This window comes from Salmo trutta, chromosome 13, assembly GCF_901001165.1.
Source record: "Salmo trutta chromosome 13, fSalTru1.1, whole genome shotgun sequence".
In the NCBI taxonomy this organism is placed as follows: Eukaryota; Metazoa; Chordata; class Actinopteri; order Salmoniformes; family Salmonidae; genus Salmo; species Salmo trutta.
Window position 1 is genome coordinate 65,803,234 of NC_042969.1, and position 13,687 is coordinate 65,816,920.

Sequence of the window (13,687 nt, forward strand, 5' to 3'; positions counted from 1 at the left end):
CTCACAGCTTGTTGAGAGACATGGACGAACACACAACACCACATTTGCCCATGTATTTATTTTCAGTTTCAATGACTTGTAAAAATGTCTCAGAGAACTCTGCTGAATTCCCTCAATTGAAGGTCAGCTAAATTAATCTAGGCTAGTTAATGTTACCAGCTCGGTATGTAAAGTTATATTATCATTAGTAGTCTATTATCAGGTAAAAGCACATGCTTATTATTTATAATTTGTCAAATATTTATTAGCTAATCATTTCTATAAAATTGTTAAAGTTGCTGGTGATACGTGATATTCACTTCCGGACTTGGAGAGCGCTCAAAGCGTTGTAGACCGCCCCTCTGAATAACGGGGCGTGGTTTTGGCTTAACTGCGTTGGGAAAAAGAAAAGACGAGCTCTGCGTTGACCGCAATGCGTAAGAAGTAGGAATGCCCAGACTTATGCAGATCCGTATCACCGTAAATACTGCATAGCCAATGCAGAGGTCAGACTGACTATGAAGCGCCTTTAAATCCGCCCGTTTTTCTTCAACAAAGATGTTGTTCATAAATGTAAAAAAAAAAAAAAGATAATAAATGTTGCAGGATTTGCAGAACATCTAATAAAGGGAGCAGCTATTCATACAACAGTTATTTTGTGTCTTCTTATAAAGCAATTTTAGACATTGTAACGCCGACTATATAAACACTTTTTTTATTTACACGTTTAACCAAAGGCAAGTTCCATAGAGGCTCGGCAACCTGGTCTAAGGTCAGTTTCACGTTTTACCCCCTGTTGCTAAAGGTGGGTTTGGCGAGTGTATACTGATCCTAGATCTATATGAGAAACCGGAAGGCTTAGCAAGAAATTACGCTATGACGTTATGAACAGTTCGCGCGTTCAGGGATACATTTGGCGCCACAGACACAACACAGAGAAAGCACTATAGAAGTGAGATAGTCCTCTCCGAGTTCGCTGTAAAACGTACATTTTCACTCTACATAGCTATAAATTCAGCTTCAACATGACTAACATGCTGACATTGGGAGCGATAGAGGTAGGTGGGGCATTTTATGACATCCCAGAAAGCATGTAAACAAAGTTTACCTAGCATCGAGGAAGATGGTTTTCGGACAGGGACTGCTGCTGCTGAATGCTTTGTTGAGTTAGCTAGCCAGCCAGCCACAATGCTAGCTAACTAGATATATTTGCCATCTGTCTCACGCTGTTTTCTGCTTTTCCAACAGGCTCTAACCAAAGGCTCTAATGATTTACCAAACCCCATTCTTCAATTAGTGGTGAGTATATGTTATTGTGGAAGTAGCGAATGAGTTGGCCAAGTTACTGTAGGCCAACTGTAGAAGAATGGCTACTGGCCTGGTCAACAATTAACTAGCTAACTTGGACAGTATCGACCCATGTTTTAGAGACCAACATTTTAAGACAAGGATATTCACCAAGATGGTAATACGGATTTGGACCACTGCTAGATTTGTCGAAATTGACCAATATGATGTCTACCGCACTCCTGTATTCATATTATTTCAGAACATCCGTAAAATTGATGGAGGCAGTGGACCAGCCCGCTTTCGCCTGATGATGAGTGATGGACAGCACTCAATGTCCTGTGAGTAGAACTATTAAAAATCTACTCCACCACTTGTTCAAAGTACACACAGAAATGGTTGTGTGGCATGAGGCAGGTGACCATGACAGGTAGAAAATGCATAGCATTGCTTTGTAGTAGTGGCATGAAAAGAAAACAACAAAACTGTAATATTTGGGTAATATATGGCAGTATTTTAAGTTCATGGAAGGTTACAAGTAAATATCAAATTGAGGTAATATAGGTAGGGGTAAAGTGACTATGCATAGTTAATAAGCAGCAGTGTTTTTCTTTTCTTTTTTAAGAAGAGAAAAAAAAGAAGGGGTGTGAATGCAAATAGTCCGGGTAATCAATTGATTAACTGTTTAGCAGTCTTATGGCTTAGGGGTAAAAGCTGTTTAGAAGCCTCTTGGACCTAGACTTGGCGCTCCGCTACCGCTTGCCATGTGGTAGTCGAGAGAACAGGGTGTCTGGAGTCTTTGACACTTTTTAGGGCCTTCCTCTGACACTGCCTGGTATAGATGTCCTGGATGGCTGGAAGCTTGGCCCCAGTGATGTACTGGGCCGTACGCACTACCCTCTGTAGCGCCTTGCGGTCAGTTGCTGAGCAGTTTCCATACCAAGCGGTGATGCAACCAGTCAGGATGCTCAAGGTATCAGTGTAAATTAAAAGTCAAGGATATTCATAATGGAGATGTTAGACCTGCCAAATTAAGCTTTTGAGAAACTGCACCCCATTGTTTTAAATACATATTGCGTGCAATAGTCGTAATCCGAATTACACCAGGAGGTAGACTTTAAAGACAACAGGGAAAATTAAAAGTTGTTTTAGTCCTTCTCCATAGTCTCCCAGAAAATATCAACATAAATAGCTGACCTAAGCAACGGGGCACTTTGGAGTGTTTTTTGCTGTGGATGTGGTTTTTGCTGTGGATGTGGTTTTTGCTGTGGATGTGGTTTTTGCTGTGGATGTGGTTTTTGCTGTGGATGTGTTTTATGCTGTGGATGTGTTTTATGCTGTGGATTGCCTGGGGCTGACCAGCAGGAGGTAGTCAGGATTCAGTAAAATGACTAGAAAGCTGCAAATAGAATCAATTTCTTCCTTTTAATTTGATTAAGAATTGTTGTGATGAAAAAATACAATATTTTAAGACATTTAGAAACATATTTTTGGGATCTAAATTGATCCTCATCCCAGACTAAACTGGGCTGCAATTGGCTCTGTTCCATGTTTACTAACAAGGATGGCATGTTGTCTGGAACTGTGTGTGTGTGTGTGTGTGTGTGTGGGTGGGGGGGGGGGGGGGGGGGGGGGGGGTTAGTTGGGAGATGCATATCATCATCTCTCATAGACAAGACAGACTAGCAAAAGCAATGGCCATGTGCAGTGGATGTGCAGCACTTGGCTGTCCTCTACTGCACTGCCAATGTGGTTGTTGGTCTTGTCCCTAACATCGTCTCCCAATCCCTCCTGTAGCGTTCATGCTCTCCACCCAACTCAACCCGATGGCTGAGGACAACCGACTGTCCCCAAACTGTATCTGTCAGCTGAAGAGGAACGTGACCAATGTCCTAAAGGATGGACGGTATGGTGCTTCTATCTTTTTATGTTTTCCTACAGAATGACAAACTTTAAGAGCTGTCAGTATGGACACACAATGGATATGCACATACACACTTTTTGTTGTTTGAGTATCAACCATGTGTTTAGTCTTTGGAATATAATTTACAATGCAATTGTTAATCTGTTTATTGCTGTTCTTCTGTTCAGGCGTGTGGTGGTCATATTAGACATGGAGGTGGTGAAGTCTGCAGATGAGGTGGCTGGAAAGATCGGAGAGCCCACGCCATACGTGGAAGGCGAGTCTTCATCCCATACTCCATCACCATATCATAAGGCTTAGGGGGAGTGAAGATGAACAAATGTTTGAATCCAGACATGCATATAACCTACGATGTTGAATGTGCAGCTTACTTGAGTTTTTACCTTTCACTCCCTTACCTCCCTTGCAGGTCAGAGTAAAGCCCCACAGTCAGCCCCCAATCCCTCAGTCCACCCCCTGCAGCCCCAGAATGGAAATTATGGTAAACAATTCCAGATCACCCACTGTGCTTTTAAATCTAATGCCTTCACACATCCTGTAGCAGGATTTGAATTGAGAGATTGGGTCATTAATGGACTGTATTCTCAAGATAAATTCCTAATGTTTTGCAGCATATTTATTCCTAGTGGGTTTGACGGTTGCAAAACACTTCAATATAGGTTATTGGATAGGTAATTTCATTTGTTTCCAGTAGATGGCAACATTTATGCAAAATGGACAAATCTTGGTTAAAATCCTCAGATCTACTGACCATATGACACTGCTATTGTTTTTGTCAGAATGCTTAGCTAAAAAACATTTGCCTCTTGGATATATTGTCATGTGTAACGTTCTACTGATCTTACTAAGATGGTAGTTGACCAATGTGATTCTGTTAAACACAAAATACTAGGTCTTTATTCTGTCTCCTCTTTGTTGCAAATAAGGTGTTAAAATCAGTCTTAGAGAGAATGTATAAAACAGACATGCTGCTGGTGAATCATCTGTATGTCACACTGGTTATTTCCAGTAGTCCAGATGTGCTCATCAGTCAGACTATAAATCTGGTTTTGAATTGGATATGATCTGAATATACAGTACTATTGACTTATGGGTTTCAGCTCCTTACACTTGTCATTTTGCAGACACTCTTATTCAGAGCAACTTACAGTAGGGAGTGCATACATTTTCATACTTTTTTCAAAGGGGTCCCCCATGGGAATCGAACCCACAACCCTGGTGCATGCGCCATGCTCTATCAACTGAGCTACACGGGATTAACTTAATCTTAACTTCGACAGTTCACTTTTCATCAAGTAATTAGCTGAACTCTTAGTTATAATTAGCACTGGATTAAAATGGTAATCATGCCATGAGAGATAATATGCTACTGACGTTGATTCCAAAATATACATTCAGTACCAGTCAAAAGTTTGGACACCAACTCATTCAAGGGTTTTTCTTTATTTTTTACTATTTTCTACCTTGTAAATAACACACATGAAATCATGAAGTAACCAAAAAAGTGTTAAACAAATCAAAATATATTTTAGGTTCTTCAACGTAGCCACCCTTTGCCTTGTTGACAACTTTGCACACTCTTGGCATTCTCTCAACCAGCATCACTTGGAATACTTTTCCAACAGTCTTGAAGAAGTTCCGACATATGCTGAGCACTTGTTGGCTGCTTGTCCTTCACTCTGCGGTCCAACTCATCCCAAACCATCTTAATTGGGTTGAGGTCAGGTGATTTGTGGAGGTCAGGTCATCTGATGCAGCACTCCATCGCTCTCCTTCTTGGTCAAATAGCCCTTACACAGCCTGGAGGTGTGTTTTTTTTGGTCATTGTCCTGTTGAAAAACAAATGATAGTCCCACTAAGCACAAACCAGATGGGATCGCATACCACTGCAGAATGCTGTGGTAGCCGTGCTGGTTAAGTTTGCCTTGAATTCGAAATATATCACTGACAGTGTCACCAGCATAGCACCCCCACACCACCTCCTCCATTCTTCACGGTGGGAACCACACATGCAGAGATCATCTGTAAACCTACTCTGTCTCACAAAGATCAAAATCTCATCAGACCAAAGGACAGATTTTCAGCGGTCCAATGTCTCTTCTTATTGGTGTCCTTTTAGTAGTGGTTTCTTTGCAGCAATTCGACCACGTAGGCCTAATTTTCACGCAGTCTCCTCTGAGCAGTTTATGTTGATGTCTGTTACTTGAACTTTATGAAGCATTTATTTGGGCTGCAATTTCTGAGGCTGGTAACTCTAATGAACTTATCCTCTGCAGCAGAGGTAACTCTGGGCCTTCCTTTCCTGTGGCGGTCCTCATTAGAGCCAGTGTCATCAGAGTGCTTGATGGTTTTTGCGACTGCACTTGAAGAAACTTTAAAAGTTCTTGAAATGTTCCGGATTGACTGACCTTCATGTCTTAAAGTAATGATGGAGTGTCATTTCTCTTTGCTTATTTGAGCTGTTCTTGCCATAATAAGAAAAACAAAAGTATATTTTATATTTGTGAAACTTTTTTGGTGGTTAATGCATGATTTCATGTGTTATTTTAATAGTTTTGATGTCTTCACTATTATTCTACAATGTAGAAAATAGTGTAAATAAAGAACCCCTTGAATGAGTAGGTGTGTCCAAACATCTGACTGGTACTGTATATTTACTTATTCTACTTGAATTTTGCTTTAAATATATATCTTTTTTATACATATTCTCACTAAATAGCTAAAAGAAGGGTGCAGGTAACTAAATAAATGTTAATCATCTCTCGTGACATATAAACATTTCTAATCATTACACAGTACAAGTGTTTTAAGCAGGGATTTCATGAAAATATGCATGGCTAAAGGAAGGTTTTTTTTTAGTGCTAACCTACATTATCGTAGGGCATTTTGTGAACCATGACAGATGAACTCTTAGCCCAATCTGACTTCAGGAGCTTATCTTACGGTCTGGGTCGTAGGTATTCATCCCACTAATCTGGTGTTAGGGAATTGAAGTCGTGATGGTGAGCTTCATCCTCCTCATCAGCACTGTTGTTATTGTTCAGTTGTGTGGCTGTGCTGTGCTGCTGGATCTGGGGGCTTAATTACTGGAAATGCAGTTGTTGGCAAAGTTGACACTTTGAACGGTAATCCACAGTGTGAGACGCACACAAATCAAATGTGCAGTTAGCGCTTGTCCGAACAGAGAACCCTCACTCAGGCAGTATGCACCAATCTCCTGTAGGAAGAGCAGCTTTGGTTTATTTCACACTTCTGTCTGCTTTGAGTCTGTGATACATGAATCATCTCTCACTAAAACACCATCTCAGACTCACAACTTAGTTGGTCTTGGGGGGTTGTCTCCTCTCTCCTACTATCCCAAATCTACCGCAATAAATCGGCTACTCTTCCTGATTTAAGTTTTTCTGTTATGTGAGACTATTCTCATGAAGTGAGAATTACAGTGATCAGGGAGTTTGTTTAATTCAGCCCTGATAAGTTATGGATGTCTATTTTGTTGAGTTTGCCACTTTCACTGCTCTCTATATGCACCAATAGCTCCTGTTCTCTCATTTCCCTATCTATCATAAGGCACCATGAACAAAGGTCCCAGCAGAGAGTTTGGGGGGAAGAAGGCCATGCCGCCGTCTGCAATGCCCAGCACTCCTGGGGGATCCTCCAAAGTCGTGCCCATCGCCAGCCTCAACCCCTACCAGTCAAAGTGAGTAGTCTTCTTATACCCGTCTATGGTTGCATCCCAAATAGCACCGTATTCCCAATATAGTGTACTACTTTAAAGTAGTGCACTATATAGGGAATGGGTGCCTTTTGGGATGCAGCCTATCACTTTGGCAAACATCTCAAACAACATGATCTCTTACCCAAATGTTTATTCTTAAGTCATGATAATCCTGTTGTACCATACTCTTTAGTCATAGAATGGAATAAAGACCATTTGATTTGTATTTGGGGATGGGTTTGATTTATTCCATAGATAGTTGGTCAAGGTATTTTCAAGGAATAGAGGTCCATCCAACAGCAACATAAACATTGGTTATTTTCTGTCAGGTGGACCATCCGAGCACGTGTCACCAACAAGAGCGGCATCCGCACCTGGAGCAACTCTCGTGGGGACGGCAAGCTGTTCTCTATGGAGATTGTGGATGAGAGTGTGAGTAACCCTTTCTGTTTGCATTTTCTCATGTTGCCCTATTGGATCGTGTGGAGCTAGTCCGTTGCTGACTGTGTTATGTGTTGATGCAGGGAGAGATCAGAGTGACTGCCTTTACCCAGGAGGTGGACAAGTTCTACAGCATCATTGAGACTGGCAAGGTGAGAGGAACTGCCTCCTATTAAGGATGCTTATCCACCATATGCTTGTCACTTTCACAGATTTGGGTCAACTGAGTAATTAATCTCAATGTGCTATTGCCAATACTTTTTGATTTGTACAATGTGCTGAATTGGATATGATTTGGTGTAATGAGATGATGAATGCTTCTCTCCAAATTGAGTCAAAGGACAGTAGCAAAATGATCCTCTGCTACAGATCCTCTGCCAGGCTTGATTTAGCTCCTACATCAATATTCAGCTGAAATGAATCCTGTGCCCAAATCTACTTTAGATTTAAACCTACTTTTATTCATGTCCAGGTGTTCTACATCTCCAAGGGATCACTGAAGATCGCCAACAAGCAGTATTCGTCCCTGAAGAATGACTATGAGATGACCCTAAATGGAGAGTCCACCATCATCCCCTGTGAGGACACCCAGGACGTACCCATGGTGCAGTGCAACTTCGTCTCCATCGCTGACCTGGAGGCCCGAGAAAAGGACGCCGTTTTGGGTAAGGTGCAGGTGTAGCAAGGGAGGAGCAAAGGGGAAGGATGGTCCAGGCAGTGCTGGGGGGTGTGATAACCGTCATTAACAACAAACTTAACTTATTATTATCCTATCATAGGGATGGATGCTACGGCAACAGCGGGTTGTGCTGGGGTGGTTTAGGTAATTATAAGAGCAGGGATAAAAGTCATTAATAATGCTGATGACATTAGTGGCCTGTGGCGCAGATTGACTTTGGGCCCTATGGCGGAGCCCGGTGAGAAGAGGAGAGGAGGGAGAATAAGAAACTATAGCCAGCATTCCAAATGGCAGTGCACTACCTGTGACCTATATGGCTCCGGTCAAAAGTAGTGCACTATGTAGAGAATAGGATGCCATTTGGACTCATCCCTAGTTGTAATGATGGTAATAGCAGGCGTCAGCCCAGCCAGCCCTGTGATGTTGAAGATATCTTCTTAATCATGCTTAAATTAGTTGTAACCTAACAAAGACTGAATGAATTAAGATGGCAGAGAGAATAGGTAGCTCCCAAATGACACCCTATTCCCTGTATAGTGCACTACTATAAAGGGTGCAGGGGCACAGGTTAGTTGGGGTAATATGTACATGTAGGTAGAGGTAAAGTGATAATAAACAGAGTAGCAGCAGCAGCGTACAAATGGGGTGGGGGTGTCAATGCAAATAGTCCGGGTAGTCATTTGGTTTGCTGTTCAGGAGTATTATGGCTTAGGGGAACCCTCTTGGACCTAGACTTGGCACTCCGGTACCGCTGCCGTGCAGTAGCAGAGAGAACAGTCTGTGACTGGAGTCTTTGGCAATTTTTAGGGCCTTCCTTTGACACCACCTGGTATGGAGGTTGTCGATGGCAGGAAGCTTGGCCCCAGTGATGTACTGGGCCGTACGCATTACCCTCGGAGTCTGAGCCGTTGCCATACCAGGCGGTGATGCAACCAGTCAGGATGCTCTCGATGGTGCAGCTGTAGAATTTTTTTGAGGAACTGAGGACCCATGCCAAATCTTTTCAGTCTCCTGAGGGGGAATAGTCGTTGTCGTGCCCTCTTCACAACTATCTTGTTGTGTTTGGAGCATGACAGTTCGTTGGTGATGTGGACACCAAGGAACTTGAAGCTCTCAACCAGCTACACTTCAGCCCCGTCGATGAGAATGGGGGCGTGTTCAGCCCTCCTTTTCCTGTAGTTGACGATCATCCCCCCTTGATCACGTTGAGGGAGAGGTTGTTATCCTGGTCCCACACTGCCAGTTCTCTGACCTCCTCCCTATAGGCTGTCCCATCGTTGTCGGTGATCAAAACTACCACTGTTGTGTCGTCAGCAAACTTAATGATGGTGTTGGAGTCGTGCTTTGCCATGCAGTCATGTGTGAACAGGGAGTACAGGAGGGGACTGAGCACGCACCCCTGAGGGGCCTCCGTGTTGATGGTCAGCGTGGCAGATGTGTTGTTACTTACCCTTAGCACCTGGGGGCGGCCCGTCCAGGATCCAGTTGCAGAGGGAGGTGTATAATCCCAGGGTCCTTAGTTTAGTGATGAGCTTTGAGGGCACTATGGTGTTGAATGCTGAGCTGTAGTCAATGAGCATCCTTCTCACATAGGTGTTCCTTTTGTCCAGGTGGGAAAGGGCAGTCTGGAGGGCAATAGCGGTTGGGGCGGTATGCAAATTGTAGTGGGTCTAGGGTTTCTGCTATAATGGTGTTGATGTGAGCCATAACCAGCCTTTCAAAGCATTTCTTGACTACAGACGTGTGGGTACCGGTAGTCATTTAGGCAGGTTGCCTTGGTGTTCTTGGGCACAGGGACTATGGTGGTCTGCTTGAAACATGTTGGTATTACAGACTCGGTCAGGGAGAGGTTGAAAATGTCATGGAAGACACTTGCTAGTTGGTTAGCGCATGCTCGGAGTACACGTCCTGGTAATCCTCTGGCCTTGTGAATGTTGACCTGTTTTTGAAGGTCTTACTCACATTGGCTACGGAGAGCGTGATCACACAGTCGTTTGGAACAGCTTGTGATCTCACGCATGCTTCAGTGTTGCTTGCCTCAGTCTGCATAGAAGTCATTTAGCTCGACTGGTAGGCTCGCGTCACTGTGCAGCTCGCGGCTGTGCTTCCCTTTTGTAGTCCATAATAGTTTGCAGGCCCTGCCACATCCGACGAGCATCGGAGCCAGTGTAGTAGGATTCAATCTTAGTCCTGTATGGAGATGAAACGGTATGAACATTTCATATCACGATTAAAGTGACATTATCACGGTTATCAGTATTATCGCTTTATTGTTAAAATGTACTGGAGATGTTGAAAAAGTACTGATACCCACACTGAAATCATGTCAACAAGTTTTATATTGAAAACCAACAAATACAATTAGCAGCACTATGCACTTTTTGTGTGCCTAATCATTAAAATAATAACATTAACATTAAAGATGGCACCATGTGGCCATGAGAGGTAAAAGTTTCCCTCGTGCAGGTTAAGATGAACACAACCTTAAGTAAGAAACTCAAACAACATATACAATTAGCAGCACTCACTTTGTAGTGAGGCACGGCAACCATCAGCCTCAGAAAGCCAGGCCTCAACAATTTGAAATGACATCATGTCCTTTGCAATGATATATGAAAGGGCTGCAGTGAGGTCTTGACATGGGTGCATAAGTAGCCTGCCTTTTTTAAATGCTTGCTCGGTGTCTGTCACAACTGTAGACGAGGAGGAATCGGTAGCATCACTGGGTTTGCCTACTGCATGCCCATAGCAAATGGTTTTTATTATTATTATTCACAGTCTATCTTCTGTGTTGCATTTGAGTATATGCAATGACCCCATGCACAATTTACATGAATGCAAATTAGTCTTAAGAAGACTGTAATAGTAATTGCAATGAGCACAACAATTTGACTTGTGTAGGAGTCTATAGTGTTTCTCTTGTTGGAGCACTTACAACCAAGTCGACGTCTGTCGGATTTTAAATGAACAAAATATGTTGGTTGGGTGACAACTACATAACGTGTTATCGTGTGCAATGTGCGAATAGTCTGCATACAGCAGCAGAACAACGTGTAGTGTTTTTACAAGAGTAGGTAACACTGAAAGCTTCAGTTTACGTTATTGACAAAATATTAGCAAGTTAGACAAACCATGACATTTCCCCCCGTTCCGAAGTCCCCACATCATGCATTGAGCTAAAAATGAACTTGCCTTGCATTCGCTATAAAATAGTGGGAAGTGTTGCTCCCTTTCGCAGCGATTATACTTTTTTTTTTTTTGCTGTGTTCTGCAGACAGGGTGACCATCTTTGATTAAGTTTCACTCCGCACTCTTGTAAAACCCAAAATACGACCACACTTCTAATTTGGTCCTCTTAGAAGGCTGAAAAATCTCCCGAGCGCTCTCACTGCCTTCCGCCATGTTTTCCCACAACAAAACCTAAGTTCCATGCTGCGCCTGCGTCAGACTGTTGCTAATTTTGGTTGATGCTGGACAGTATTTACCATGAGTTTTTCAAACCGTGGTAATCAAACACGGTTTTAATGATAATTCAAATTTGAAACAGTAGTACTAATCGTAGGGAATTCTATCGTGAAACCGGTAACTGTTTCATCCCTAGTCCTGTATTGACGCTTTACCTGTTTGATGGTTGGTCTGGAGGGCATAGCGGGATTTCTTATAAGCGTCCGAGTTAAGAGTCCCGCTCCTTGAAAGCGGCAGCTCTACGCTTTAGCTCAGTGCGGATGTTGCCTGTAAACGTGCACTTATTGATGAAACCAATGACTGATGTGGTGTACTCAATGCCATTGGAAGAATCCAGGAACCATTTGGGACGCAGCCATAAAATTGTAATGTCACTGATAACATCTCATTGGCTTAGGCCCCCTGGCAGGGATACATGGCGATGCATCAGCTCACCTTGATAGAAGCAGGTTAACATGAATCTATACTCAGGATAAATTAGCAGCAACGTCGATTTTGTTTTATTTTTGTTTCCCATTCCTATACACATATCATGATAAACATTAGTAATGCATGTGCCATGTGACCAGGAGATGCTGGATAGGCAGTGACCTCACACTTAATCTGAACAGGATAAATTGCTCCATTTCCCTGAGTGAATGTGTTGTGGAGAACTGTAGGACCTTGAGTGACCCAGGAGAATCACACATGATCAATATTTATATGTGGAAATGTGATTTATTTACAATGGGAATGGGTGTTTGTCTCTGACTTATTCCATAGATAGTTGGTCAAGGTCTTTTCAAGGACTAGTGGTGGGCAATTACATAGTAAGGTCAACCTGAGCATGAAAAAACTTAATAGCTTATTTCCTAATTAAACTACTTTCGTATTTACCTTGAATGTGTGTATTTTGAAGTACAGACTACAGTTGGCCTTTATGTTTTCCAAATGTAGTGTTATTGTTACTATAATGTAGGATACAAAGTCATTTATTTTATTTTTTTGGTCAATCAGATTTCATGGCTTTTGGCAATGGCTGTGTTTCTGATTGAGTCGGAAGGTTAATAAAACAATATCAAACACATTTTAGTCCATTGAGTGCTAAGATAGAATGCTGTTTTGGACAGGAAGTGTCACATCGTAACGTTTTTGAAGAAAAGTTATTGTAGGTGGTTTCGAGTATGATTGTATGTAAGACATCAAAACTATGAAATTACACACGTAGTAACCAAAAAAGGGTTAAACAAATCTAAATATATTTTATATTTGTGTCTTCAAATAGCCACCCTTTTGCCTTGATGACAGCTTTACACTCTCTTAGCATTCTCTCAACCAGCTTCATGAGGTAGTACCCTGGAATGCATTTCAATTAACAGGTGTGCCTTGTTAAAACCTGTTGGGGCTAGGGGGCAGTATTTTCACGTTCGGAAAAAAACATACCCGATTTAAACTGGTTACTACTCTTGCCCAGGAATGAGAATATGCATATAATTAGTAGATTTGGATAGAAAACACTCTAAAGTTTCTAAAACTGTTTGAATGGTGTCTGTGAGTATAACAGAACTCATATGGCAGGCTAAAACCTGAGATGATTCCATGCAGGAAGTGCCCTGTCTGACAATTTGTTGTCCTTCTGTTGCATCGCTATCGACATTACAGCATCTGTGCTGTTACGTGACACTTTCTAAGGCTTCCATTGGCTCTCTAAAGCGTTCAGAAAGCGGATTGACGTGTCTCCTGTCTCTGGGCAAAGTACAGCAGCAGAGTTTGTAAGTGGCCTGCCTGGGGACAGTGAGACTGAGATGCGCATTCACGAGACTTCTCCATTTTTTTTCTTTCAGTCTTTGAATGAATACAACATTGTCCGGTTGGAATATTATCGCTATTTTACGAGAAAAATAGCATAAAAATTGATTTTTAAAGTGTTTGACATGCTTCTAAGTACGGTAATGGAATATTTTGACGTTTTTTGTCACGAAATGCGGTATTTGGATATAACTGGATTATTTGGAACCAAAACAACATTTGTTGTTGAAGTAGAAGTCCTGGGGGTGCATTCTGACGAAGAACAGCAAAGGTAATCCAATTTTTCTAATAGTAATTCTGAGTTTAGGTTGCCCCAAACTTGGTGGGTGTCAAATTAGCTAGCCTGTGATGGCCGAGCTATGTACTCAGAATATTGCAAAATGTGCTTTTGCCGAAAAGCTATTTT

General features: G+C 42.2%; 1 protein-coding gene across 1 annotated transcript in view; it reads left to right on the top strand.

The window, feature by feature from the left end:
• Positions 1 to 878: 878 nt before the first annotated feature.
• rpa1 (replication protein A1) overlaps positions 879 to 13,687 on the top strand; it is a 61,102-nt gene continuing 48,293 nt past the window's right edge. The window contains exons 1-10 of the mRNA XM_029773205.1: positions 879 to 1,037; positions 1,228 to 1,278; positions 1,529 to 1,607; positions 3,064 to 3,172; positions 3,358 to 3,446; positions 3,600 to 3,671; positions 6,761 to 6,890; positions 7,238 to 7,340; positions 7,433 to 7,501; positions 7,822 to 8,014. Of these exons, the coding sequence (XP_029629065.1) occupies positions 1,005 to 1,037; positions 1,228 to 1,278; positions 1,529 to 1,607; positions 3,064 to 3,172; positions 3,358 to 3,446; positions 3,600 to 3,671; positions 6,761 to 6,890; positions 7,238 to 7,340; positions 7,433 to 7,501; positions 7,822 to 8,014 (928 nt within the window). The 5' untranslated portion in view covers positions 879 to 1,004. The remainder of the gene's footprint in view (positions 1,038 to 1,227; positions 1,279 to 1,528; positions 1,608 to 3,063; positions 3,173 to 3,357; positions 3,447 to 3,599; positions 3,672 to 6,760; positions 6,891 to 7,237; positions 7,341 to 7,432; positions 7,502 to 7,821; positions 8,015 to 13,687) is intronic.